General features: G+C 32.9%; 1 protein-coding gene across 3 annotated transcripts; it reads right to left on the bottom strand.

Moving 5' to 3' along the window:
* Positions 1 to 1,041: 1,041 nt before the first annotated feature.
* LOC112043985 (uncharacterized) lies at positions 1,042 to 24,902 on the bottom strand. 3 transcript variants are annotated; one of them, XM_024079687.2, is made up of 8 exons: positions 24,563 to 24,902; positions 21,141 to 21,358; positions 19,035 to 20,498; positions 16,437 to 18,955; positions 14,728 to 14,847; positions 13,151 to 13,291; positions 11,382 to 11,518; positions 1,042 to 8,890 (listed from the first exon to the last, which is right to left on the bottom strand). In XM_024079687.2, exons 2-8 carry the CDS (start codon positions 21,354 to 21,356, stop codon positions 8,727 to 8,729), a joined length of 4,761 nt encoding a protein of 1,586 aa, XP_023935455.2. In that variant the 5' UTR covers positions 21,357 to 21,358; positions 24,563 to 24,902; the 3' UTR covers positions 1,042 to 8,726. The 3 variants fall into 3 exon arrangements, with proteins under 3 accessions (XP_023935455.2, XP_023935453.2, XP_023935456.2); XM_024079685.2 differs by having other exon boundaries at positions 24,697 to 24,902; XM_024079688.2 differs by having other exon boundaries at positions 24,707 to 24,902.
* Positions 24,903 to 26,913: the final 2,011 nt, after the last annotated feature.

The raw sequence follows: 26,913 nt of genomic DNA, 5'->3' as shown, positions 1-26,913 counted from the left end.
TAAAAAACATTTAATTACTTAGTCGAGGTGATGATGAGTTTCTTAATGATAAAGACGCTTGTAGGCCGTTGGATCAGCTTCTACCTTCACACAGGAAGTAAAACTAAAAGAAATTGTCATTGTAAATTATAATACTGAATGATTTTTTTTTAAAGAGCAACTGTTGAGTTTCTTGCTGGTTTCTTCTCAGCAGAACCTGCTTTCCGAACCAGTGGTAGAATCTTTACAAATAGTCAACTGACGTATCAAAAGCGCTTGTAAACTGAGCTTACTTGAATTTTAATTTAAATATAAAAATTAATAAATAACTTTTGATTTTTTTTGTCAATGCATTCTAAAGCGATCCCTTAATCCTACTCTCAAGGTCACAAGTCCTGGTACCTGCTCGAGGTGTTTCCTCAACCACAAAATGATGGTGCTGCTACCCATCACATTATACTTGATTAGCTCCGATTTTGGCCACGCTATAACTTACCTTGTAAGTAAGTGTATATACTCAGGCACAATAGGCTACTCGCCTGCTGTACAAAACTAAGAAGATTTTTTGAGATAGAGGCAGTTTAGATGCCTAGAAACTCTTCACATTTTTATTTGTGAAAATAATCTCTTAATTGTAATATTTTTATAAAACAAAATTGTATTTTTATCACGTCACCCCAAAGGCCAATCATAAACTGTAACGTCATTCGCTACAAGGCATCGGTTTGTGATTGGCGCTTGCGGTGACGTGATATAATCACATCACTGCAAATGTCAATCACGCTGTTATCTCTTTGAATGACGTCACTTGCTAATGTGTTGTGTTTCGTAAAAAAATTTACGTAGATATTATTTTTTTTACTGGTTAATATTGACGGGACAAAATAAAATATAGCTTATAATACTTCCATAATTCAGTTTAAATACTGTTTAAACTGAATTATGAAAAAAAGCAAGTAGCCTATTATCCGCCCACTTTAATATACTCGCGTCCTATTAAAGTTGGCGGATAATTTGTGCCTCTGATTATAGTTTTTGCGAAAATAAAATAAAAACACCGCAAACATGTGGACATTTTTAATTTTTAATTAAAAATTTTACATTTACAAGATGTTCGTTCGTCGACACAGTAAGTATTTTTTTTAAAACAACTTTAATATTATTTACATAATTCGTAGGTACGTTCCGTGTTCAATTCCTATTTCCAAAATAACTAATTCCATAATGCAGCACAGTTATTTTTATTTATGTCAGTCTATATATATCTATCTCGCTTTGATTATACGTGAATAATTGAGACAAAAAAATATATAGATAACAAAAACCATTACAAAATAACTATTTTTATCAGGAAGGTTAAGTTAACAAATACATTAGGTAACATTCTAAAAAGTTGCATATCAAAGTTAAAACTAAAAACAATTTACTTACTACTTCGAATGATTTTTGTAATAATACAAAAAAAAACTATTTCTGTTTCTAAAATTAGAAATTTATGTTTTAGAAATTTTGATTTTTTAAAAACATTATAATCTAAAAATTGAGCTACACAGTAGGTAAATAAAATCTGTAAAACTAACAAAATGATTTTCTATTTTATTAGAGTATTTAGTCTATGATTTGGTAGCATATACTATAAGGAACAAAATAAATAAGGTAAGTACTAAAATTAAATTTCGATTAAAAAAAAAAGTTTATTTAACTTAATTTTTTCATAATTTTTAAATGTAATCGCTCTTAAATACAGATATAAAAGGAAAATTCTGTCGTTATTCGGTCTCTGAAACATTTAAATCTTTTCTTGATTGCGGTAATCTTTTAGAGATATTTTTTATGGGAGACCAATGCCCTATTTTGTAAGTCTATGGCCATTAAAGGCATGTCTTAAGCACACGTGTATATAATAATAAAGGTATAATGAATAATAATAGTATTATAAAAAATAATAATAAAGGTTAAAATTATTTTTTATGATAATCACAGAATAAAGAATGATCTAGAATGAGTCTTTACACGCAGCGTGGTGAAGCCGGTGAAACCCATTAAAAACCGTCACGCGTCTCCTTGACATCCGCATTAATACAATCTTTTTTCATAATTTATATTTGAAAATTGAACACTAACAACAATTGTTGTTATAACGTAAATTATTATAATAATCCATAATTGCCAGTAAAAAATACTTTAGTTTTTTTTCTTTAATTTTTGTAAACAGTTTATGTATTAATATCGTGTTCCGTAAGCTCTATCTGCCTATTATTCTTTAATCTGTGATAATATTATAAATAATTATAGTTTATGGTTGTGTGCTTATCCTCTAACTATTGGTAAAGGTCATTGCTCGTACAAAAATATTTGGCAACCGGTTTCAGTACAATCAAAACTTAATAAAGATTTAAAAAAACGACAAAACCAACCCTTAATACGTTATACTTTAGCGTATTATTTTTAACAGATTTAATAAAAAAGAGAGCATCCTATTTAAAATACCGAAAACAACATTGATTTTGTTCATAAAAAAAATTGTTGTGAGGCATGATATCGATTTTTTTTTTATTATTTTTATATTTTTACTGAACAGTAAACACATAACATGCTCAATTAGAGCGAATTGTGCTAAAAATCTAAAAAAAAATTAACTAAAATGGAAAAAAATATGGACTGCTTTTTATTAATTTTTTTAATCCTACAAAATTAATGTACTATTTTGGCGCGAACACTTTAGATCATAGACAATGATACACATCTACATCTTATAACATAATGGTAGACATTTCTTATTATAAGTATTAAAGAAAAAAAAATATGTCAAATCATATTTACATTAAAGTATTGACTGTCAGTTTTTTTTTTTATTTTACACGTTAACCAAACAAAATATAAACCTGTGGTAAAGGAGAAAATCTCAGACATTCAATACTTAGGCTTACAACTAAGAGAAAAAAACTTAAAACAATATTTTTTTTTTTTAAATACACTTAAAACTTTATTAGAAATAAATATAATTAAACAAGAAACAATAACATCTAATGTCGTCAGACGTTAAGACATTATTTGCCTTATCATTCCGTTGATTTCAACTTAGGTATAATGTTAATTTACACCTGACATCATAACACATTGTGCTAGTGTGAAACTAATAGACAGAGAAGTATATAGACAATTGATGTGTGTAATGATTATGTCAAAATATAAACGATTTCGAAACTGAAAAATTAAAAACATGCCATTGAACGATTTTTCACCAATATTCAAGTGGTCACTAATAGTTGGCAACCAGTTCAGAATGTAATTTCGTGCTCACAATACGTTTAATAAATAATTGAAGATTCTCCACCTTGTTTGGTCATCGCTGAGCCTGAAAAAATTAAACCGTACACGAATATCGAAATTATCTTTTATCTTGACAGTGTCCTTGCATATGTTGTTATTTTTTTAAGTGAATGCGATAGATGATTTCTATCTATCTATTTACTTCTCTGTCTAAGGAAAATTGGCTAAAAAATTCTTTGTTCATAGACAATACAAAAGCACAATGAATGTGTTAGGATGCCAAGTAAAAATACTTTAAATATAATTTGTTTAGAATTTGATGTTTCATTTCAAAACCTGGCAACATTTAGCATCAAGAGTGTTTCCCAGTTGCCCATACCATAATTATAAATAATCAGACTAGCTCTATAGTTGTATATGTAGATAATTTGGTTAATAAGTCCGGTCATCCAAAAACAAAAAATATAACGTCTGATACAACCTTGTAACACAGTACAGTAATAGGTTAAAAATATTTTTTACCTTTTTTTTACCTTAAGAAGATGTTTCATTTTAAGCCCAGTAAATTTATTACATACTATTAAAATTTAAAAAAGTACAGGGATTTCAACTATAATATTAATATTATAAAGAAGTAAAGTTTGTGGTATTGTAAGGTGTAATATCTGGTTCTACTGAACCGATTTTGTAAATTCTTTCACCAATAGAAAGTCACGTTATTTGTGAGTGTCATAGGCTTTATCCGCGTACACCCACGGGAACCGGAACTACGCGGTTAAAACCGTTGACCGGCTGTTAGTTAAAAATAAAATAAATGAACAAATTGAACTAAACCATAAGTAAAAGACAAAAAAAATCTTTTCTGTCTTCTACTTATGGTTCTATTTTTGTTTTCTACTTATGGTTTTACTACGTGGCTTTCTATTGGTGAAGAAATTTACAAAGTTGGCATCCTTCCGTCCGTTTAAAAAAAATGTATTTAAAATGTATTCATAATTAGACAATTAATTGCGTTAAATTCAAAGTATACTCGTAGAATTGTAGAATTTAATAATGAAAAATTGTTTATATTTCATGACTTTTTATTTCTTTTTGTACACTGACAAGATTTCATCGTCGTCATCAATCCATTTTCGGCTTACTGCTGAGCTCGAGTCTCCTCTCAGAATGAGAGGGGTAAGGCCAATAGTCCACCACGCTGGCCCAATGCGGATTGGCAGACTTCACACACGCAGAGAATCAAGATAATTCTCTGGTATGCAGGTTTCCTCACGATGTTTTCCTTCACCGATTGAGACACGTGATATTTAACTTCTTAAAATGCACACAACTGAAAAAGTTAAGTTAAAAGTTGAGCCGTGATAACCCAGTGGATATGACCTCTGCCTCCGATTCCGGAAAGTCTGGGTTCGAATCCGGTCCGGGGCATGCACCTCCAACTTTTTCAAGATTTCATACAAAGGACCATCTCCTTTAATTTATGTAAATTAAAACAAATAAATGACTTTTTTATTATTATTATTCGCTATTAGACCAAATAAGTAAATAAAATTTAAGACGTCAATATATAAATATATATATTTAATGTTTACTTTTCAAAGTGACTACATACTTCATAAACCAAAATCATTGGATCCTGAGTAAATCGATTTTGAAAATTATTAATTGCATTTTGAAGACAGATTTTTTACGTATCATATTTATATCTACTTTCATTTATTTACAAAAACGATTAGGAAGGTTCTTGGACAAATCCATTGCTGATGAAATTGCTGTTTTTTAATTTATTTACTGTGTAAAATCTGAAATCACTTCAAGTCGAATCAATTTCGATTCCAAATAGCTGATTTCTGAAAAATATTGTTAATTAAAATATTTCTTTATGGTACACTAATATATTTATTGTTTGACTTTATAATTGCAACCGAATTCATAATACTTTGTATATCTACACGAATCTAAACCAGTCTATTGAAGCAGTCTTTATAAGCATTAAAATATAGATATTTCTGGCAACACTCATTATGTCATACATACATTAATGGATTATGTTTCATTGAAGCCATGTTGATTTTTTTGAGGTACTTCCACATTTAATGTAATACCTATTTTTTTAACTTTTTGTTACAGTGCCACAAACTTTTCTGACCCGGTGACCAAAACTGAAACTAAAACCACGGCTTCGCCATTTTGAAAAAACATTATCATAAAAAGCGACAACAGCAACACTCACCGCGCCAGATAAGAGTGGCACTTTAAAATATATTTATCATAACTTTATCATTGTTTTTTTTATTCAACTTCAGCTCTGGGTACTACCCCTTTTGATTCTGAAGACATTGTTTTTTTTTATAATAATATAACATACTAACGATAAAGTAAATTATATAAAAAACAACTTCACTTGTTGCCATGTTGACTTAAAACATCTTTTTATCTGTTGATTGTTTTTTTAAACAGGCTAACATTAGGGTGAAATTGGCTAAAGCAGAATAACAAGGCATGTATTTTTTACAAAGTGATTCTAGCTGCCTTTTCTTTCACATAATATATATTATATATAAAAAAAAATCTAGGAACAGAATAAATTTTGGCACTAGTGTTAATATATTGGAAGCGTTTTTATGTGACTACGTCAACAGACAAAAAACTATTGTAACAGAATTAAAAGTGTATTGAAAGTTTTCAAATAGCGGCCATAGACAAGAGCTAAATCCAGCGGTTTTAGCAACCGCAAAACAAATTTTCTCATTTATAAATAGAGTAATTTCTATACATTCATTCACAATTTTTTGAAGAGGTTAACCGCTTTAAAAAAATTTGTATTTAAATATAGGATGAAAGTTTGTATTGTGTTTGGGTACCATTTTCAGAAGTCTTGAACAAGTGTACTCATATATATGTACTTTTATGTAATTAATACACAATTATTAATCAAATAAGCCTCGACAGTTCCACGGGCCCCTAACAGTCTTCTCCGACATTGGAAGGAATCAAGAATATTGGTCACAATTAAAAGATATGGCAAATATTCTTGTCTTTTAATTATCCTTTAAGTAAAACATGGTCCACTTTTACGACTACAAGTCAAACATGAAAGACTTCTTCATCTCTTAGTTAAACCCTTTAGTGTTAGGCTTTATTTATGGAATCGCCTATTAAATTTATCGTGTAAATTATTTTCGACTTTTGCAACGCAAAGCAAAATCAAAATGGATAGTTGATAGTCATCGATCTCCTATTAAAAAGTGGATGCACAATCAGCGACCAAAAAACGTCCGCACTCAATGAGTGCCAAACACAACTTTTTGGCACATTTGCAAAGTAGTTACATTTGCAAATTCAACCCTTATACTCAATACTTAAGGTTGAATTTGCTCTGAATTTGGATTTTTTTGAATATTGGACTATTTTAAAAGGTATATTGGGATTTTTTGAATATTTTATTATTATTATTATACCTTTAGGTATAATTTTCTTTACCAATAATTTTAAAACTATCAAAACAAAATTGACCAGTTTATAAGTGAAATTTTCTACAAGATTGTGCGTTCTTTTATTATAAAGGTCGATGTTGATAGTTTAGTTTGTATTTCGGAGACAAATTTTATTTTGGTTATAGCGGTAAGATGTACAGACAAGTGATTGACAGCAAACAGTTGACAGAAATTGCGTTAGTGTGTTTTTTATATTCCTTGACAAGTTAGCCCTTGACTGCGATCACAGAGTTTGACTAATGTAAGTGGAGACTCAAATCGCTCGCCAAATTATGAAAAAAATCGCAGTAAATTCTTAAAATTATATTGCAATTATATTGTATTCACAAACAAAAAAAAAATATTAAACAAATTATGAAAACGCATGTCTTTTTTATTTGTTTAAATGATTTTTGAAATTTGGCGAGCGAGTTCAGTCTCTACTTTCGTTAGCCAAACTCCACTTGATGTTATGTTGTGTGTCTACTTTTTTATAAGAGGTTAATGGTTCACACACACGCAAACGCGCTTGATCTGTCATCTTACCAGTACGTCTAAAGCCAAACAGACTTCCCAAAATAGACCTTACCATAAAGGTACTATACTAACCGTCACAATATTGTGTGTTAAAGGAAGCCTCTACAAAAATTAAAAGAAAAGAAAAACATTTTTATGCGATCAAGTTCCTTTAAGAACTTACACTAAAACCGTTTTTTTGTGAATATTTAACACTTGCATCATAAAGTTTTCCAGCACTTTTTTAACATTTCACACCATCATGGTTTTATATAACGCTCTGGTATGGGAAAATGGGGATATGCCAAAGAAAAATATTTGAAGTTTGAACTTGAAAGACCAATAAAACGACGCCATAAATAATTTTGCGTTTTGCTTTCGCAAAATTTGAGAATATTTATATCCAAAATAAATTGGATATAAATATTCTCAAATTTCTGAATATCCCCATTTTCACAATTACCCCATAGCACTTTAGTTTCTTATGTACACAATTTTTACAATATTTTCACACTAAAAAAAAAAATATAGAATAATATATTTTTTTCTATTAAACAACAAAGTTATTTCAAATCAAAGCAGCACAAAATTAAAAAAAAAATACACAATGTACGAATTCAAATTGAATAGTTTTCTTTTTCGTATTTTGAGGTAGCGTTAGACTAAACTAAGATATCGTTATGTACTGAGAACTAAAAAAAGACTATAAATGTACAAAAACAATATTTCTAACTAGCAAGAGGAACGTTGAGAAAACAACAATTATTTTATACATTTAAAACACCAAAATGTCTTTTTAATTGCACAATTAAACGACTAAAATAACAACTGCCATTTTGAAAGTTTCTAAAGTTACCTCACAGGTTTGAGGATTTGTAATCTATGGTTTTGTGGCCATCTTCAATTTACAAATTGGATTCTCAGTTTGAAAATATTTACTGTTTTAAAGTTTGATAAAAACATGATTGTTTTAATGTAAAAGCATAGTTAGAAAATAGTAAAGTTAAATAAGTTTTTATACATGATGAAAAAAATATATACGGTAGAATTGAGAAACCTCCTCCTTTTTTTGAAGTCGGTTAAAAATACATTAGATTTTTTTCTAATATTTTTTAACTTCATGATTCTCTTAAAATAGTAAATTACATCAGCGATTTTGAAAAAAAAATATGATCATAATGTTATCATAGGCCATCTAATGAAAAATATTAACCTTTAAAGCATTGCTTATGCTTACTTTTACTTTACTAATAAAGTAAAAGTAAGCATAAGCAATGCTATATTAACAATCAATAGAGTATAAGTCAGATAAATCCTTTAAAAATGACAGTTGTTACAAAGCGCCACTATATTTCATTTCGACACCATCGTGTCACAGATAAAGATATCGCACTGACACCTGTCAAACGTCACTTTGACAAGCACAGACAACAAACGCGAGGTATTTTCTATTAAGATGGACGAACTAAAATGGGGTAAACGTCAAGCAGTGCTGTCGTCTGTGCGAATTTTGTCGCCTTTCCGTTTGTTCAATTTATTTTTTATGTCTAGCAACATTTGCTCGAAGGACATGTCGTCGTTGCGTCGAGCTGGCAACGCCGGCTGGCCCTGGAAAGCGCTCTCGCTGTAAGTCGCTTCCAGACCATCTGTGAAGACAAACGCATATACTCTTTTTGCTTGCCTTGCTTATAACTTTTCTTACTTCTGCCCCTAAGTCGCATCACTGGTACACGAGGTCTATAGTAAGCTCATTATGAACTGTCTCGTCGGTCATAAATCAGTCAACATAAATCAATCAATCCGTGTATCTATCTCGCTTGCATTTAAGGGCCTTATGAGGCCGCTTAGTGAAGGGCATAACAATAAAATATATGTATCGATAAATAACATCATATTGTACATTAGCGAGTTAACAAAGTTTTGATGTTAAAATATATTTTCGAGTTTTTTGGTTCTTAAAAAATGCAATATGGCACGAACGTAAATATTTGATGGAATGAACATATTGTTTGCAATATGTTCATTCCATCAAATATTTACGTCCTTCATTTTTCTTACACTTGAACCACTTCGTTAATCGGTTTATTCCTCAGACCAATTATAGAAAGACCTGTATCGTACTCATAGTTACAAACAAAATTGTCTGTCATTTTCTGAGGAAAACGAGCTTAGATTTGGTATATATCTTATTCTAAACTAGAAGTTTTTGCCCGTTTTTTACACAATTCAGTTACACATAAAGGTATTTTTAGGGAGCTCTTTAACCGACGAACACGATTACAACTATACTATGCACAAAAATTAAGGGAGCAGAAAAAAAATCCAAATTTTTGGGGGATTTTCAACAGGCTGTAACTTATACAAAAATGGTCGACAGCAAAAAAAAAAAGCAAATTGTAGCTCTAAGTGTTTAGTTTTTGGATCTGAGTTTGAAAATTTTTTTTTGAAAATATTTTTCGAGTAATCATAAGAAAACCACCGAAAAAAAAATTTTCGAAATTTTTTTGGTTCTTTTTTTTAATCTACGGACGTGGAAAATTTTTTTTCGACTCAACCTCCATATGGACCAGATAGCTTGTTTATTCAGATTTAATTTAGTTTTTTTTAAATCTCGATACGAGCATTTCTCGCTGAGATATCGATGTTTGAATGGAAAAAGAAATGAAATTGAAGAAAGTAATGAATCTTTAATTTTTTCAAAAATTCAATCAAGTGGGAAAAAAACAGTTGGCTGGATTGAATTGAAACTTTGTAGGGTTTTTGTGGGTATATTGAACAGTAAAAGGCACACTTAACGTCAGTGGTTTCCGCAATATTTTTGATTGGGCGCTTGATTTTCCAAAAAACGACAAAAAGCCCTTTTTTGGATGCTTTTTCAAATTCATGTAATGATTGAAAATTTTTTTTTTTTCAAAATACAATTGCCAATCCTTATAGAGAATTTATTCAAGTTTTTAAAACCAACCTCAAAATTTCTGTGCGATCATTGGTTGCTGAGATATTGGTAATTAAAGACAAAATGATCTTTTTCCATCAAAAAATATTTTTAAAAAATAAATTTTCAAACTCAGATCCAAAAACTAAACACTTAGAGCTACAATTTGCTTTTCTTTTTTGCTGTACGACCATTTTTGTATAAGTTACAGCCTGTTGAAAATCCCCCAAAAATTTGGATTTTTTTCTGCTCCCTTAATTTTTGTGCGTAGTATATTTAACATCGATACTATAGAGACAGTTTTTATAATAGCATTAGATCGTTGATCATATACTTTGACAGAAAATTAACGTCTAGCGAGGCAGGTCCTATACAATAATTGGTCTGAGGTTTATTCGCATTTGAGATTAGGTAAATTATTCTCGGAATTTTTAATATTAGTTATTAGTATTTTTCTAAAACTTCATAACACCGCCTCACTTTAGTATCTGTTTACCGATAACGGTACCGATTCACCACACATCTTCATATCTCTATTGATATTTATTGTCCGGCGAGTCAGTTCATAACAAGCTGAGCTTAATAAACCAATAATTATGGCACAGGTTGCCGTGCACTCGATAGTCAGGTGCACAGAAATCTTAATAAAAACAATAAAAATGCGTCTATGAGTGAATTTTCCGGAGAGTTCCCTATAAGTTTTTTATTTAAATTTTCAACTACATTTTATCCACATTTCAACATCCACATGCACAAAAAATCAATGTTTAATTTGCGATTTCTGATAAAATCGATGTTTCATTGTTTATTAATTATTACACATGTGTGTAAGGACGTAAGATATATTTATTGGTGTTAAATATTTTCGCTGCGCGAGTTTACCTCGTCCCCCTCAAAAAACGACAGACAATTTTGTTAATGAATTTGAGAGATAGAAAGTAATTGGTCTGATTTTATAACATTTCTGTTATATTTCTGACTAGCTGACGCCGCGCGATTTCACCCGCGTGGTTCACGTTGCTGTAGGAATATGGGGATAATATATATCCTATAGCCTTCCTCGATAAATGGGCTATCTAACACTGAAAGAATTTTTCAAATCGGACCAGTAGTTCCTGAGATTAGCACGTTCAATGAAACAAACAAACTCTTCCGCTTTATAATATTAGTATAGATAATAACATCAATGTTCAGAGACTTACCAAGGTCTGCGTAACTCTGCCTACAGAAGGCCCGTCGTCCGCCGAAGCCGACGTCGTACTGTGGCAACGAGTTCGCGGCCTCCACTGCCGACCACGCGTCTTTCGGCCTTTGGAAGGTCACGAAGCCATAACGCGACCTACAAACATTAGATAATAAACGATACGTCTCGATACCGTCCAAACGTCACCTTAATGGCTCCACGGAAGATCAGCGCGGTGTCTTCACGGACACTGCAATATGCTAAGTTTGTATGATGTGTATTCTGAATAAACTTTTCTTTCTTTCTTTCTTTCTATAATATTCCCTCTCATTCTGAGTTTCCACTCAGAATGAGATGAATTAGATATTCGGCTCACTATTAAGCATGAGTTTCCTCTCAGAATGAAAGGGGCCCTCTGCGCCAATCTCTCTGGCCCAATGCTTTTTGGCAGACTTCTCTGAGAATCCTCATTGGGCCAGCGTGGTGGATTAACATGTTCACTGTGGTACGAGGTCAATTGACCTCGTAAGTCTAGCGTCTTCAAGAGTTACGAGGTCCATACGAGGTCGATGGACCTCGTATCAATCGACCTCGTATCACCCATAACGTTTTAGTATGGACGTCAAAAGACCTCGTACCGCACCAGAGGAAAGTACAGAAAAATCAGTGCTCCAAACGTGTTAAGGCCTAACCCCTCACATGAAGCGTTTTCTAGCGATCAATAACAGAGTCGCAAATCTGACCCCTTAAATCCCTGTAGCTCCAAAAGTAATGATCGCAGATACTCTGTTCGTCATCAACCCATATTCGGCTCACTGCTGAGCTCGAGTCTCCTCTCAGAATGAGAGGGGTTAGGCCAATAGTCCACCACGCTGGCCCAATGCGGATTGGCAGACTTCACACACGCAGAGAATGAAGATAATTCTCTGGTATGCAGGTTTCCTCACGATGTTTTCCTTCACCGATTGAGACACGTGATATTTAATTTCTTAAAATGCACACAACTGAAAAGTTGGAGGTGCATGCCCCGGACAGGATTCGAACCCACACCCTCCGGAGTCGGAGGCAGAGGTCATATCCACTGGGCTATCACTGCTCTTTACTCTGTTTCGTCTACAAAATTGCTTTGGATGTTGACAAGTCCACATAAAGTAGCCAAACTGCATAACTATTTTTTTTAACTAAAAATAAAACTTTTTATGATTTCATACAAAGTAATTCAAATAATTCCAACTATCCATGTGACACACGTCTTTATCTATCCTTGCATTTTAAAATACGTAATCGTAGTGGTAAGACTGTCGATATCGACGAGATATTGCAACGCACTTCACTAGTAAGCATGATATTTATCAATGAACTAGCTGACGCCGCGCGGTTTCACCCGCGTGGTTCCCGTTCCCCTAGGAATACGGGGATAATATATAGCCTATAGCCTTCCTCGATAAATAGGCTATCTAATACTGAAAGAATTTTTCAAATCGGACCGGTAGTTCCTGAGATTAGCGCGTTCAATCAAACAAACAAACACTTCAGCTTTATTATAATATAGATATATAGATAAGTTTGGCTAGTTCATAAGGATGCGATATAAGAGACAAAAGTTTAAATGTATTTACAAAAGAAATATCTTTTACTCCGTAAATATTCACTTTAGAACACAGACATTTTCAATTAATTTTTCATAAATTATTCCCTAGAGTTATGGCAAATATTTAAGAACACCCTATATATTTATATACTCTTAATTTATATATAATTTAAGAAACTACCATCATTATAACTTACCCGTCTTCCTTAGAATGCAATCTCACTTCAGTGACGGGTCCAAATTTGGTGAACTGCGAACGCAGAGTTCCTTTAGTCACGTCCTTGTCTAACCTTCCCACGAACACTATACGTCTCTCTTCCACTGGCGTGTTACTTTCTCTGGAAACAATTTAAATTCCAAATTCAAAATTCGTCTCCATTAGGCCATGTTTACAGGCACTTTTGAAACATCAAGTTACATTAACATTAACTTTTTGTAGTCTTAAAGTGATTCACAAAGCAGGTTCTGTTGAGAAGAGCTTGCAATAAAATCAACAATTTATCTTTTTAAATCAATTTTATTTATTTATACTTTATTGCACAAAACAAAGAAAACAACAAAGAAAACAAAAGAAAACACAGAAAACAAGTATGTGGAAAGGCGGTCTTATTGCTTATAGCAATATCTGCCAGACAACCTTTGGATAAAGGAATTAATTAAATCCGGGATAGTGCAACAAAAGAAAAAAAAGGTATATTTATTTATACTACATGTATAAATCTAAAATATACATAACTAGCTGACGCCGCGCGGTTTCACCCGCGTGGTTCCCGTTCCCGTAGGAATACAGGGATAATATATAGCCTATAGCCTTCCTCGATAAATGGGCTATCTAACACTGAAATAATTTTTCAAATCGGACCAGTAGTTCCAGAGATTAGCGCGTTCAATCAAACAAACAAACAAACAAACAAACAAACAAACTCTTCAGCTTTATTATATTAGTATAGATAAATACATGTTTTCATTATATTGTAATATATAATGAAATAAATAAATATATATAAAATAAACAATAAATATATATAAATTTATGTTTAAGTTTAATTATATGTAGTTTCTATATAATTATGAGTAATAATTATATAGAAACTACAAATTACAACTAGACAAGTAATACACTGTCAATGTGTGTATTGTGTGTGTATGTGTTTTGTGTGTGTGTGTGTTGATTCTTAACAATTATCAAACCCATACCACATTAGTAAATAATAATAATAAATCTTTATTAATCATAACTACATATCACAATTAGTTTGGAGCCCTGCCTCCTGTACAAGTTATTACTGTGTTACAGGGGGCAGTGTTTTCCAATTTTCAATGCTACAATTGGTTGATAAACAATTTACAATTTAAGTTAAAAAAAAAAAACATTAAACCAAAAGAAAGAAAAAAAAACATGCAAAACTGAAGTAAAATAAAATAAACAAAACATTAGTGCGTGTGTGAGTGAGTGAGTGAGTGAGTGAGTGCGTGCGTGCGTGCGTTCGTGCGTGCGTGCGTGCGTGTGTGTGTGCGCGTGCGTGTGTGTGTGTGCGTGTGTGTTTTTTTTTATTCTTCAGAGGTTTCGGAAAAATACATTTATGTATCATCAGGGCTTGATGGTCTGTCCCGGTAAGTCAGGCTCGGGTAACCACTACCGACTAAAAAACCTTCTTCTCTGGTATTCAGCTTCTACACACTGTATGTGTGTATGTATGTATGTGTATATGAGTGTCTATGTAAAGATAAATTTATAAATATAAATAGTAATAGTATTTCTATTAAATCTTACCTGTCCTCCGAACTATAGGAACTCCTGTAGCCCTTTATACCGTATATTTCGTCTTTCTTCACTGGACTAGTCGATTCACGCGACTCTGTCGACGTAGTGGAACTACTTGACGAGGATGAGCTATAAACATGACATTTACGATCAAGATACAGTTGTTAAAACAAACAGACTCTCAGATCCATGTAAAGAATCAAAATAATACATTTTGTTATAATCTAATAATACATATTATACATACATACATAATGATTAATTAATTACAATTTTAATAGGCCATGAAATTCAGATACAGTGCATTAAATGCTAGTTTTTTAAATGAAGATACTATGGTTACACAAACAAATGAGCTCCTGGCACTGGCATTTCATTATTTTTTTAAAGACCTAAATATACTAAGAAATGACTAAATACTTTCGACAAAAAGCAATGAACATGGATTCCTAAAAAAAATTGTTTTTATATTTAGTTAATATGGTTTCAAAAAATTAGGACAATGATACATGGAAGGAGCACGGATTTCCGTGGGATTATGGGGTTCGTCGTTTAGCTGAGAGAATAACTCCTAGATCCCATAGGCTCCATCTCAACGAAAGAGAAAGAGAGATAGGGTGAGTGAGAGAGAGATGGGGGAGGGGAGGGGAGGAGAGATAGAGAGGGGGGAGGGAGAGGGAGAGAGGGAGAGAGGGGGGGGGGAGGGGGAGAATGACAAGGGGAGTGATACGTCAGACTAAATTATATTGTTGTCTTAAGGCAATATTCCTAGGCCTAAAGATGATCGGACCAGTAGTTTTTGAGTTTATTTGTAAGATGTATGTTACAAATAAACTCTAAAAATAATGGGCCGTTTTGAAAAATTCTATCAGCAGTGGAAAGCCACATTATGATTTAACAACCTATCATTTATCCCCGTATTGGGATTTTATTTTCACATGAATGGAAACTACACGGTTGAAAGTCATTTTACAACATCTCAAACTTTGCCACTCCATGCTCCTATAAATATTGCTTCAGCTATTATAAAATGTGGCAGGTGTGGAAAATACAGACCACAAGATATAACAACACAATACAGACATCAGCAAACAATTTCGTAACCTACACAAGCAAGTTTTAATGCGTTAAATTTAACCTAGATTCACATCAAAGAAACGATTAGTCAAACAATATCAATGTGCCAAGTTATTAGAAACTTATAATTTATCAGTTATTTATTATGGGACTATACTTTATCATGATATAGCAAAAATTACGATTGTTAATTAATTATGTTTTATTTTGATTGTTCATAGCGAATAAAGTCCGAAACTAATGGACTAATGTTAAAAGTTCTTTCTCCAAAGCAAAGCCACATTACCAGCGAGTAGAGCTAAACGGAGAAGATGAAGGAGCAAACAGTAGATGCATGCTTCATCCTACCCCTGCCCTACCCCTACACTTTCCCTAACCCTACCCCTACTCTACCCCCACCCTACCCCTGAATTCATTTGTTCCAAAAAATTTCATAAATGTAGAACCGCTCGACTGATTTTGTGTAAACTTCACATAAACCATCTACTAAATAGTCCTAACAAAAGCCTTAAAATTTGGTTTGGATAAGTGGAGAGTTCTTGAGTTATAAAATTATCACGTAAAGTGGCATTATAGAAAATATGACTATTATCTCCCTCTATGACATATGACAAAAAATACCTTACACACAATCCACATACCTGGAAGACGTGGACGATTCAGAACTTTCAGAAACCGTTGGTTTTCGTAACGGAGGCGTGAACGACTTCACAGGTTTCTTTTCGTTATTCCCATTGTAATGGGGGCTTGGCCTTTTCTTGACTGGGCTTTTGGTTTCAATATCCGCATGTTTCGACCTTGACCTCGATCTATTGGGACGGTAATCTCTGCGAGAGGAGGGTGATCGTCTAGATCTGTATGGAGATCTTGTCCGTGTTCGTCTTTTCCTCCTATAAGGCGAGTCTGATCGTCTGTAACGACGATATCGTCCTCGAGATCTAGATCTTTTGCGGCTGTGTGATCGTTTCCTTCTGTGTCCTCTCGAATGTGACCTAGACCGTCTGTATTTGACGTCATACCTATCTCTGGACCGAGAACGTTTTTCTTTAGACTCAGATCGCTTTATTTCGCGTCTAGTCGCCTCAGTTCTTATTTTAACAGGTGCCTTTTCTTCAATTTTCGGTGGCGTCTGTACTTTTTTGACACGAACTGGACTATCTTCACTCGACATTGACATGTCACTGTCATTTCTTTTTCTCGGTGAAGCACTCACTGCTTTTGGGGTAACTTTTTCAATTGGTTTAGTTACACATACCGATGGTGTTTCAGTTTGTACATCAATTGTGGCAACATCGGGCTTCTTTCTATTCTTATCTAGATGAAGTATAATTTTATCTTCACCGTGTTCATTTTTAGTATCGTATTCTCGAATTATTGTTGTTTTTGTATATTTAAATTCGCGTTTTTCAACTGGGGAGTTTGGCTTTGATGATTTTTGCTCCCCATTTGTGATTGGAGTCTTTTTCATCACAACATCTTGGATACTAGCGAACAATGAATTACTTGATATTTTAGTTTCGACTGATTTCTCAACGCTTTTCAACGTTGCTGTAATATCTTTGAGCCTCTCTTTATTGAATTTAATGTCAGAATGGTTTTTATCGTTTGTACTGTGCCTATTACTTTTGACGGGATCGAAAACATTATGTTTCGACACGTGGTCAGATTTTTTAATTTTAAAGTTTATCGGTGTTTTGTTTTCCGTTTGAGGTGATTCTGATTTACGTTTCTTACTTTCTATTGCTTTTTGTTGTTCAATTTGTTTGAATACATTTTCATCTGTGTTAGTGCCGACGCTGACTACTACCATTTCATCGTAATCCGTAGGAGGATGTTTCGTTGCCAGTTTTACTTTTTCTTCTTCGACAACTGGTGGAGTTGGCACAGGAACAGGCAGAACTTCAGAGGTCATGGCTACAATTTTCATCATTTCTGCGTCACTTATAAGGGGCTGAAGCTCTAGATTTTCCACTTTTGGTATCTTACTCATCACGATGTCTTCGTCTCTTTTTCTCATAGCCTCCGCTTTTTGTTTTCTCGAATTCATAAGTATTTTTCGTGAAGCCTCTCGTATTGGATCAAAAACATTATTTTCCGTTACAGCACTTACTTCCTCTTTAGGAACTAATAAGTTATTAGGACTTATACTAATTGGACTTTTAATATTTTTGTCCAAGTTAAGATTGCACGGCATGTCGGGAAATATCGCCTCAGGACTGACTTGTGCTGAACTACTGTTTGAATTACCGCCTCGACGTAACTTATATTCTTGGAGATTCAATTTTTTCTTTTTCTGTGGTTGCTCATTGTCATGAGGAGGCTGTGCCTCGGCAAATACTTTAATCTCTTCCTCATTACCTGTATTTTCGATCTTTAAAGGTATTGAATGAGGAATTTGCACATCTTGCTTATTACTAAATAGTGCAGTATAAAAGTGCTCAGAATTTGAATTGACTTCCTGTTTTTTATATTCATCACTATGAATTCCTAAACTATTCACGTCTTTATTTTTGTTCCTATCTACTGGTTCAATATATTTTACAGAATTGTTTATATTGTTAGATAATTTATTTGTGCTATTACACTTACTACTACTTTTATGTTTTTCAAAAACCATATCTTTACGATTGTCCTTAACATCACAGTTTTTGATAATAACTTCAGATTTATTTTTAATAGTTAACTTAATACTACCATTAGAACTTTGACTACAAGGAGTATCACTTGCTTTAAAAGCAGTTTTCGCAATCACAGAACCGTTATTTTTATCAGTACCACTATCGTTCGACACACTATGTGTAGGTGATAGTTTTTTACGATGATTTGAATTCACTGTCTGCTTAACTTTTACACTAGATTTCTTGATTGGCTTAATGTCACTGTCATCATTAGAACGATCTATTAAAAGTTTATTTTTCTTTACATTGTTAACTTCACTTTCCTCATCACTACTTAGATGATACACTACTTTTTTATTCTTACAAGACCTGTGCCTAGAGTTCAATATCCTATTGTTGCTTGAAAGAACCTCTGGTTTCAGCAGACTTTGCCCTCCCTTTAGATTAGGAACACTGAGCCGCTTTTTCGAAGAGCAATAGTCGTGATCAGAGTGAACAGGGCTTGGAGATCGTCTGATCACCGAATTAACTGTTGACGGCATCTGTAATAATGTTAAGGTAGGATAATGCTCTCTTTAAATGGACCTGAGAAAAACCTAAAAGTGAATTCACCTTACTTACCAATATTTGACGCATTTTGGTTTTGTTTAGTTGGACGCCAGCATCCTGTAAGCGCATACCACTAGTTAAACTTTTCATTTTTGGCTCCCTGACATGGACTATTGACTTTTTGTTTTTATTGTTTAATTTTTCAGTTGCCTCAAACTGTTCAAGAAGCGAATTTAGATTATTTGCCTCCAAAACAGGTATAACAGTATCATTACATGATTCTACATCTACAAAGTCATCTGGCTCCCCTTTTATATCGGGCTCTTTCTTAACAGTTATCTTTTCTATACAAAATTCCAAAACGTTTGGTTCTGGAAGAGGGGTGGAAGTGTGTTTTCGGTCAAGTGGGACTGTTATTATTGGAGTTTCATCTACATTGCTAATGATTGAATCAACAGGCCTATCTATATCCATATCTTGTTGGCTTAAATCATCGTCATCCTTAACAATTGTTTTAGGCTCTAATATATTGTTTGTTATAAGAAAGCTGTTAACGTCTTCTTCTGTCAATGTGCGTGGAATATCATCGTTTTTAGAACTGGTGCCTGATTTTTCTTTATCATTCTCAAAAGTAAGATCAGACAAATCCAAATTAAGATCTTCAAAGCTTAAACAAGTTTTAGCATCTACATCCATACAAATATTATGTATTGGAGAATGTGGAAGAGATACTGAACATTGCTTTTGGGCACTTCTGTGTTTGCTATAAGACATGTCTTCTAGAAGGAATCTTTTTAAATCTTCTATATTTGGAAGTACTTCTAAATCAGATTCATTTATTGATACATCTGCTGGAGGATCTTCTTCTTCAACTTCTTCTTCTGTTTCTGTTTTGATATAAATATTACAATCACTATCAGCGAATATCTTATCTGGTAGAGTTTTTGATATCCGAAAAACAGTGTCTTCTGGCAATGTGCTCTTAATAAAAATGTCGTTTTCAACATTTGCAACTTTTGGATCTTCTTTATTTTCTTTAATAAAGTATTCATCCACATCTTTGACAACTGGTTCATCTTTAGCCTCTAATATATATTTGTCATCACTTGCTTTAATGAAATATTCATCGACATTAGAAACTACTGCTGTATCAAAGTTAACTCCTAAGCTATCTTGGCATATACTATGTGTTCTGTTATTTGTACCATATATAGTACCAGAAAATTGATGGATGGTTTTATCTTCTGCGACTAAATATTCACCATCATCAGAGTTATTAGAATCTTCCTCTATGCAGTAATCTTCTTGATCTTCATCCGATGAAGCTTCTAGGTCTATATCAGGGTCAACAGCAAACACTTGAATTACATCATAATCGTCACCTTCTACAAGTGAGTTTTCCTCTAAATTTTCTGCTTCTAACAAATCCACATTGTCATTACACTCGGAGTTTTTATCATCTATAGATATTTCCTGTATTTCTACATTTTCATCTTCATCTATACTTGTATCTTGATTGGATTGTGTTATATTAACCTGTAAATCAATTCTTTATTAACATCTGTTTTTAACTACTCAATGTGCAAACTTCTCTTAGCAACTTAGCTCTGTCTGCTGATGATGATATCATAAAACTGATTGTAGTGATTGACAACAATTGATTTCATTTAAAAATACTAAAATTAATTACATAAAATTATTTTAGTTTTGTAGCTTTAGATAGGGGCTGTTTTGCTATATTCACAATATTTTTTAGTGTTTTATCAAAAATTTTAAAACAGCACTTTTTATTAATATTAATAATTTTATTATCTAATAAGTTGTTCTGAAATTTTTATAAGCAAAGAAAAATAAAGTGTATGCTGTAGTTTAAATAATGAACATAAAGAAACAGAGAAAAAAAGTCCTAAACAAAAGATAGGTTCTTTAAAAATAGTATATCATACTGACGGGCGAAAGATCAGGGTACAGGACCGACGGCTTTACATGCTCTATGAAAGTCAGGGAAAGAGAGTACACCTGTGCTTGCGCTCATTCTTGTACACTAAATTATTATCTCCTGCGTGTATGGTTAATTTCACTAAGAGATTGGCTTCCATGGCCGAAAAAAAAAAACAATTCAGTTGGAAGCAAATTATAATTACCATACAAAACCTCTTTGTCCATCATGATACTCACATTCTGGTTCTGACTCCACACCCTACCATCCCGGTCTTTGATGTGCCAATACTGTCCTTCATCTTCAAATCTAGTAGTTTCTTGACTCTGTGTATACTCAGGACTGTTTTGGTTACAACTGCTCTCAGAGGACAGGGACTCACTTTTTGAGCGCACAATCTTATGACCTAGACTTTGATAAGTCTGATGGTACATATTTAGAATATGCGACTCCATGTCTGTAAATATAGAATGTTAGATGAATTTAAATTATATGTCACATCACACTATCACACTAATATTATAAAGACGAAAGTTTGTGTGTAAGTGTGAAACAGTGTAAGTGTGTAAATATGTTTGTTTCTCTTTTACGCTGTGGCTACTGAAGCGATTTGGCTGAAATTTGGAATGGACATAGATTTTACTCTGGATTAACATATAGGCTACTTTTCATCCTGGAAAATCCATGATTCCCGCGGAATTTGTGAAAAACTGAATTCCACATGGAGGAAGTTGCGAGCTTCTGCCAAAGCCAGGCTGAAGTGGCAATGGACGAGGCACATAGTTCAAAGAGCCAATGGACATTGCAGTCCCAAGGTGCTAGAATTGCTACCCTGCACTTGAAAGCGCAGTGTTGGTCCAATAGGAACACCTAGCCACAATTGTTGTTCAAAATATAAAAATCATTATAGTGAGAACAGCTAGAGACACTAGAGCTAGAGAGAGTTGTCCAATCAAAAATTTAGAAGCCCTGCCATAATAGGCATACCTTAACAGTAAGATATGGGTTGAGAAGTCTATTCATATAGGAACACTGTATACATATAAATATATAATTTAGAATAAAAAAATAATATACAACCTATTTATTACTTTTTACTTCATTTATAATGTCTGTGACATTTGACAAACAGCTGATAAAAATCAAATTTGACAGTACTCACAATAGACCTAACACAAAAACATATTTAAAAGCAACAAAATAATTCAAGACAAAAAAAAGGAAATCAAGAATAATTTGCTAAGGGGATAGAAATAGTTAAAGGTACAACCGTGTCATTACTTTGATTTTGTATTACTTGTTTTTTAAGTAGAATTAATTATTTGGTACAAAACATAAATTATAAGTAAATTAGTATAAGTACATAATAGTACTTGAAATTATTTTATTGTATCAAAGAATTTCTATTTAAAAGAATATAATATAGTTTTCTATAAAACCAATACATAGTGGTTCCCAAAACTTTGTGATTACTGAACAAAAACTTTATTTAATAGATTATTTAATAAAGTTTTTGTTCACAAACCTTTACTGGGAATATTTGAAATGTGATACACTGCATTCTCTTTTTTTTTATCAGCTAAGTTTTAAGAATTAAGTTTTTTACAAATCCCACAGGAATCATGGATTTTTTTGGGATGAAAAGTAGCCTATGTGTATGTAGAATAGAAATAGATTTTACTCTTGACTAACACAGGCTACTTTCATCCTGGACAAGTCCATGGTTTCTGTGGGATTTGTGTAAAACTGAGTTCCATGCGTCCACAGTCTGATGTGATACTACTAATAATAATAGTTACCAAAAAATTTCAGTGTTTTGAAGTTTGAAAAAATATTTTAACTACCAGTATGTATAACCGAGTAAATATGCAAGTAACTCTGTGTTACCAGGAAAATCTGTATCTATATTACAGCCTTTCTTGATGAGTACTGTTTACCAACAAACAAATTAAAAATGAGGGTATAAGTCACTAGTCATTTTACACCTCATAATAATTAAAATTAACTTGTTTTTAAATTTATGAAAATAAATTTAATTAATAAGCTTAGGACAATTGGAAATGGTTAATATATTTTATATAACAGTTTATAAAAAAACCATACATAATTTAAAATAAATCTATATTAATATTATAAAGCAGGAAGAGTTTGTTTGTTTGTTTGTTTGATTGAACACGCTAATCTCAGGAACTACTGGTCCGATTTGAAAAATTCTTTCAGTGTTAGATACAAAGACACAGCATTCCCGACCGGAATCTGCAGCAAAATAGCTCTTAAAGAAAACATTAAATGATATGATGATATCAGATAAATGCCTATGAGCAGATCGCCATGTCGCAGAAATTACATATAAAAAAAAAAAGGCGTTAGATAGCCCATTTATCGAGGAACGCTATAGTCTATATATTATCCCCGTATCCCTACGGGAACGGGAACCACGCGGGTGAAACCGCGCGGCATCAGCTAGTAAGTTGTAAAATGTCATGTGTTTTCTACTTTCATTTCTAATTTATTTGTTGATAAACAGTACTCATCAAGAAAGGCCGTAGTATAAAAATAAAATGTTAAGTCATGTCATGACAGTCAGTACTGTGGCTGAAGGTCACAGGACTACAAAACTAGCCCAAATAACTACAATTATATACAGCATGGACATGACATGAACATGGACTGTTTACTAAAAAACAAATTAGAAATGAAGGATGCATGTCATTTCATAATTTATTTATTTTAAATTATGTATTGCTTTTCATAAAGTGTTATTCAAAATATATTTACTATTTCCATTTGTTCTAAACATATTAGACAAATTTATTTTCATTCAAACCAAGACCATTTTTAAGACTAAGTTAATTATATATTTTTTTAAAAGAATTTTGGCATATATTTTATAATATGATCACTATTACCATTCCCCTCCAACTAGTCAGGAAAGACTGTGCTAGGAGTGGGTACGACAATAGACCAACGGGGTGGGCAATTGAACCACCACCCCTTGATGAGTCTGACCGCTCTTACCGTTGATTTATTATTAGGTGTGAAATGACTAGAGATTTAAAATCCTTTTTTTTAATTTTTTTGTTAGTAGACAGTGCACATTGAGTATGGCTGTAGTAAAGGTTAAAATACCAATATTTAGCCAAAAATTTAAATCACCCAATCTATTATTGGTACAGTTATCTAATAAAGTAGAAATGTACTATTTATATATTTATTCACTATCAATCAAACGCCGGTAAGTATGTGATACTGTCAATTATTTGGAGATAAGAATGTTTCTATTTCAGCTAAACTGTCACCCTCCTAATACCTAATGGTCATGTGACATAAACAATATTAAACATAGAATTTGTGCCAAAAAACGCAGTTAAAATACCTCGAACTCATCCAACTACTCGCTTTCGGATGTTAACGGTTATTTTACATAAAAACTTGCGCAAAAAATTTGCTCTAATACAAAATAGGTTAGGTTTGAAAATTTTTATGTATACTTTTATTAATATATAGATTTATATTATAATAACATACAAATGAGTTTTAATAAGACTAATTAAACGGTTTAATGGTTAGTTTTAATCAAATAATGGATACAAAAAGTAAACACTGAGTGACAAAACCCGCGCTACTTAACCTAACCTTGATAACAAGAAAGAACTCATACCAAGTTTGTAGTTCAAGGTTCCATGAAAAGAACTGAAGTCACATGAAGGCGTTACACAAACAAAACTGAAATATCATTGCAACCCGCACTGAAATCTATTTTAAGAAAAACAACAGACGAAAAAAAGTGCTAACCTTAACGAACCTAAGTGACGGCTTTATCCATGTAAATGAATTTTAAAGCGTTAACACTATACACTAATCACTAATAATGGTGCACAAACTATAATATCTATATAACACATTCAGGCACAGCGCAGTCCAATAATTTTCAAAAAATTTCGTAAAAAATTAACACTTTTCACGGAACATCACATGCTACAAACTTCACGCACGACAGCAATTTCTCAATTTAGTGTTGCCATTGAATTTTTTTGACGTACGCTGTTGACATATTTTATTTATTTTTGTATTATTAATTTAAAAAAATCAAGAAGTTTTAAAATAATGAACGATAAATATACTTCATAATATGGATGAAATGGCTAATGAAGCTTTGTGCTTTGTACTCATCATCTTGGCTTTCGATTTATTTACGAATTATTATGTATGATCTGTGATATAAAGATGACGTTCACTTACTACGTCTGGAAATTTCAAGTTTTCTAAATAAAAGGGTATCGATAGAAGTTTTAAAAATGTTTATAATATATTGATGTTGCTTAAATATTACTTTATTTATAGGTTGTCTAATAATAAATACAACGAAAATAATAATAACAGATTCAAAAACATTTTTTAGATTTGAATGTCGAAAATCTGTTGCATGTCTCACGTTGCTAAGTGCAATGACCTATATTTTTTTGTGCGTAAAATGAAATGGTAACAGACCTGTAACTGTGAGGAGGAGGAATGAATTAATAAATATTTGGAACTAAACTAATTACATTGTCATGTCTATTGTCTTGTTCACTTGTTGCTAACTTAGTAAAAGCAGTTTGTGATGCAGGCAGTTATGTCGACTGATAATGTACCTACCAATAGTTGTTCCAAACAAAATAAGCGAAAAGCTTTTAAGCTTTCATTTGACTGTTGAATCAAGGGTTGAAACCCCTGATGGGTTAAAAAGGGGTGCAAAGTTCTCGGAAAAATATAAATCGTTCACGTTTTAAATTATTGTCACGTGCTAACGGTAAAATTTAAATCACTAGCAAACGCAAGACAAAAAAAGAATTTTCAAAATCGGTCAATAAATGACGGAATTATCGCTGGACATACATCCTTTTTGGAAGTCGGTTAACTATACAAGCTTTCATCTATTTTTAACCGACTTCAAAAAAGGAGGAGGTTCTTAATTTGAGTGTATGTTTAAGCTGGGCTGAGCTCCAAAGTCCAAATTCCTATAATGGTTCCTACAGACCTCACTCCAGAAGAGGAGATATGGAATTTAGACCCACCTCGCTGCGCCAATGTGGATTGGCTGGCTTATGATGATAATGTTAAATTCATTAAAGTCCGACCGCTCAGACAGTGCGTTTTTGAAACCTGTCAATATCGCCCTTTTAATTTTTGTTAATTAATTGCTAATAATTTTAACGTTTATTGTAAGTTGGTTTTAATGTCATTGCTCATTAAACGGTTTAAACTTTAAAGATAGATATCTAAACATTTCATTGACATTGACAGTTGACAGAAACGCAATCTCTGAGCGGCCGGACTTTAACGACCACTACAGTTCGTTTCATGTAGGATGGTGCAGGTAACAGTTCGTTTCACTCTTGAAACTTTGCCGCGATTCACGATAACAGTACCTACGTATTATGAACGTCATACAGGGGACTGTCATCCTTCCCATGCTATCTGAAAAACACTATATTAGACGGGCATAACGTGCTCTCCGACACGGGGTGTAACACCACTATCTTTGCAACTCCGGACTGAGAATTTTAACTGAAAATTTGTTAGGAGAAAGAAAAACTCAATATCTCATGACACGAGCCGTGACCTCGTGATCCCAAACCACGTGTAGGTTTTTATTCTTTACAAGTTAGCCCTTGACCACAATCTCACCTGATGGTAAGTGATGATGCAATTTATAATGGAAGCGGGCTAACTTGTTAGGAGTAGGACGAAAATCCACACCACTTTCGGTTTCTACACAACTCGTAGCGGAACGCTAAATCGCTTGTCGCTACGTCTGTGCTTGCAGTGCGGTAACTAGCCACGGCCGAAGCCCATCACCAGCCAGATCTGGACCAATAAAGAACAAAGAAGAACTTCGTCTTTTAAGTAGGTAGATACACTGAGCATACCACTGCGCCACGGAGGCCGTCAAAAAGGAGGAGGCTAACCATTGGTTATATAATGATTTATTTATTTTGCTATCATCCGCGAAAATTCGGCGAAACCATG

This window comes from Bicyclus anynana, chromosome 24 (assembly GCF_947172395.1).
Source record: "Bicyclus anynana chromosome 24, ilBicAnyn1.1, whole genome shotgun sequence".
Taxonomy (NCBI): domain Eukaryota; kingdom Metazoa; phylum Arthropoda; class Insecta; order Lepidoptera; family Nymphalidae; genus Bicyclus; species Bicyclus anynana.
Note: the sequence above shows the minus strand (reverse complement) of the source record. Positions and strands in the feature narration are given on the sequence as shown.

Bases quoted from the DNA above. Each gene is read 5' to 3' on its own strand.
- LOC112043985 (XM_024079687.2), bottom strand. From the start codon at position 21,356: ATGGAGTCGCATATTCTAAATATGTACCATCAGACTTATCAAAGTCTA. The intron at 13,292-14,727 runs GTAAGATTTAAT...AATTGTTTCCAG, and splicing joins TCCTATAGTTCGGAGGACAG to AGAAAGTAACACGCCAGTGG. The intron at 11,519-13,150 runs GTAAGTTATAAT...TAATGTTTGTAG, and splicing joins TTGCATTCTAAGGAAGACGG to GTCGCGTTATGGCTTCGTGA.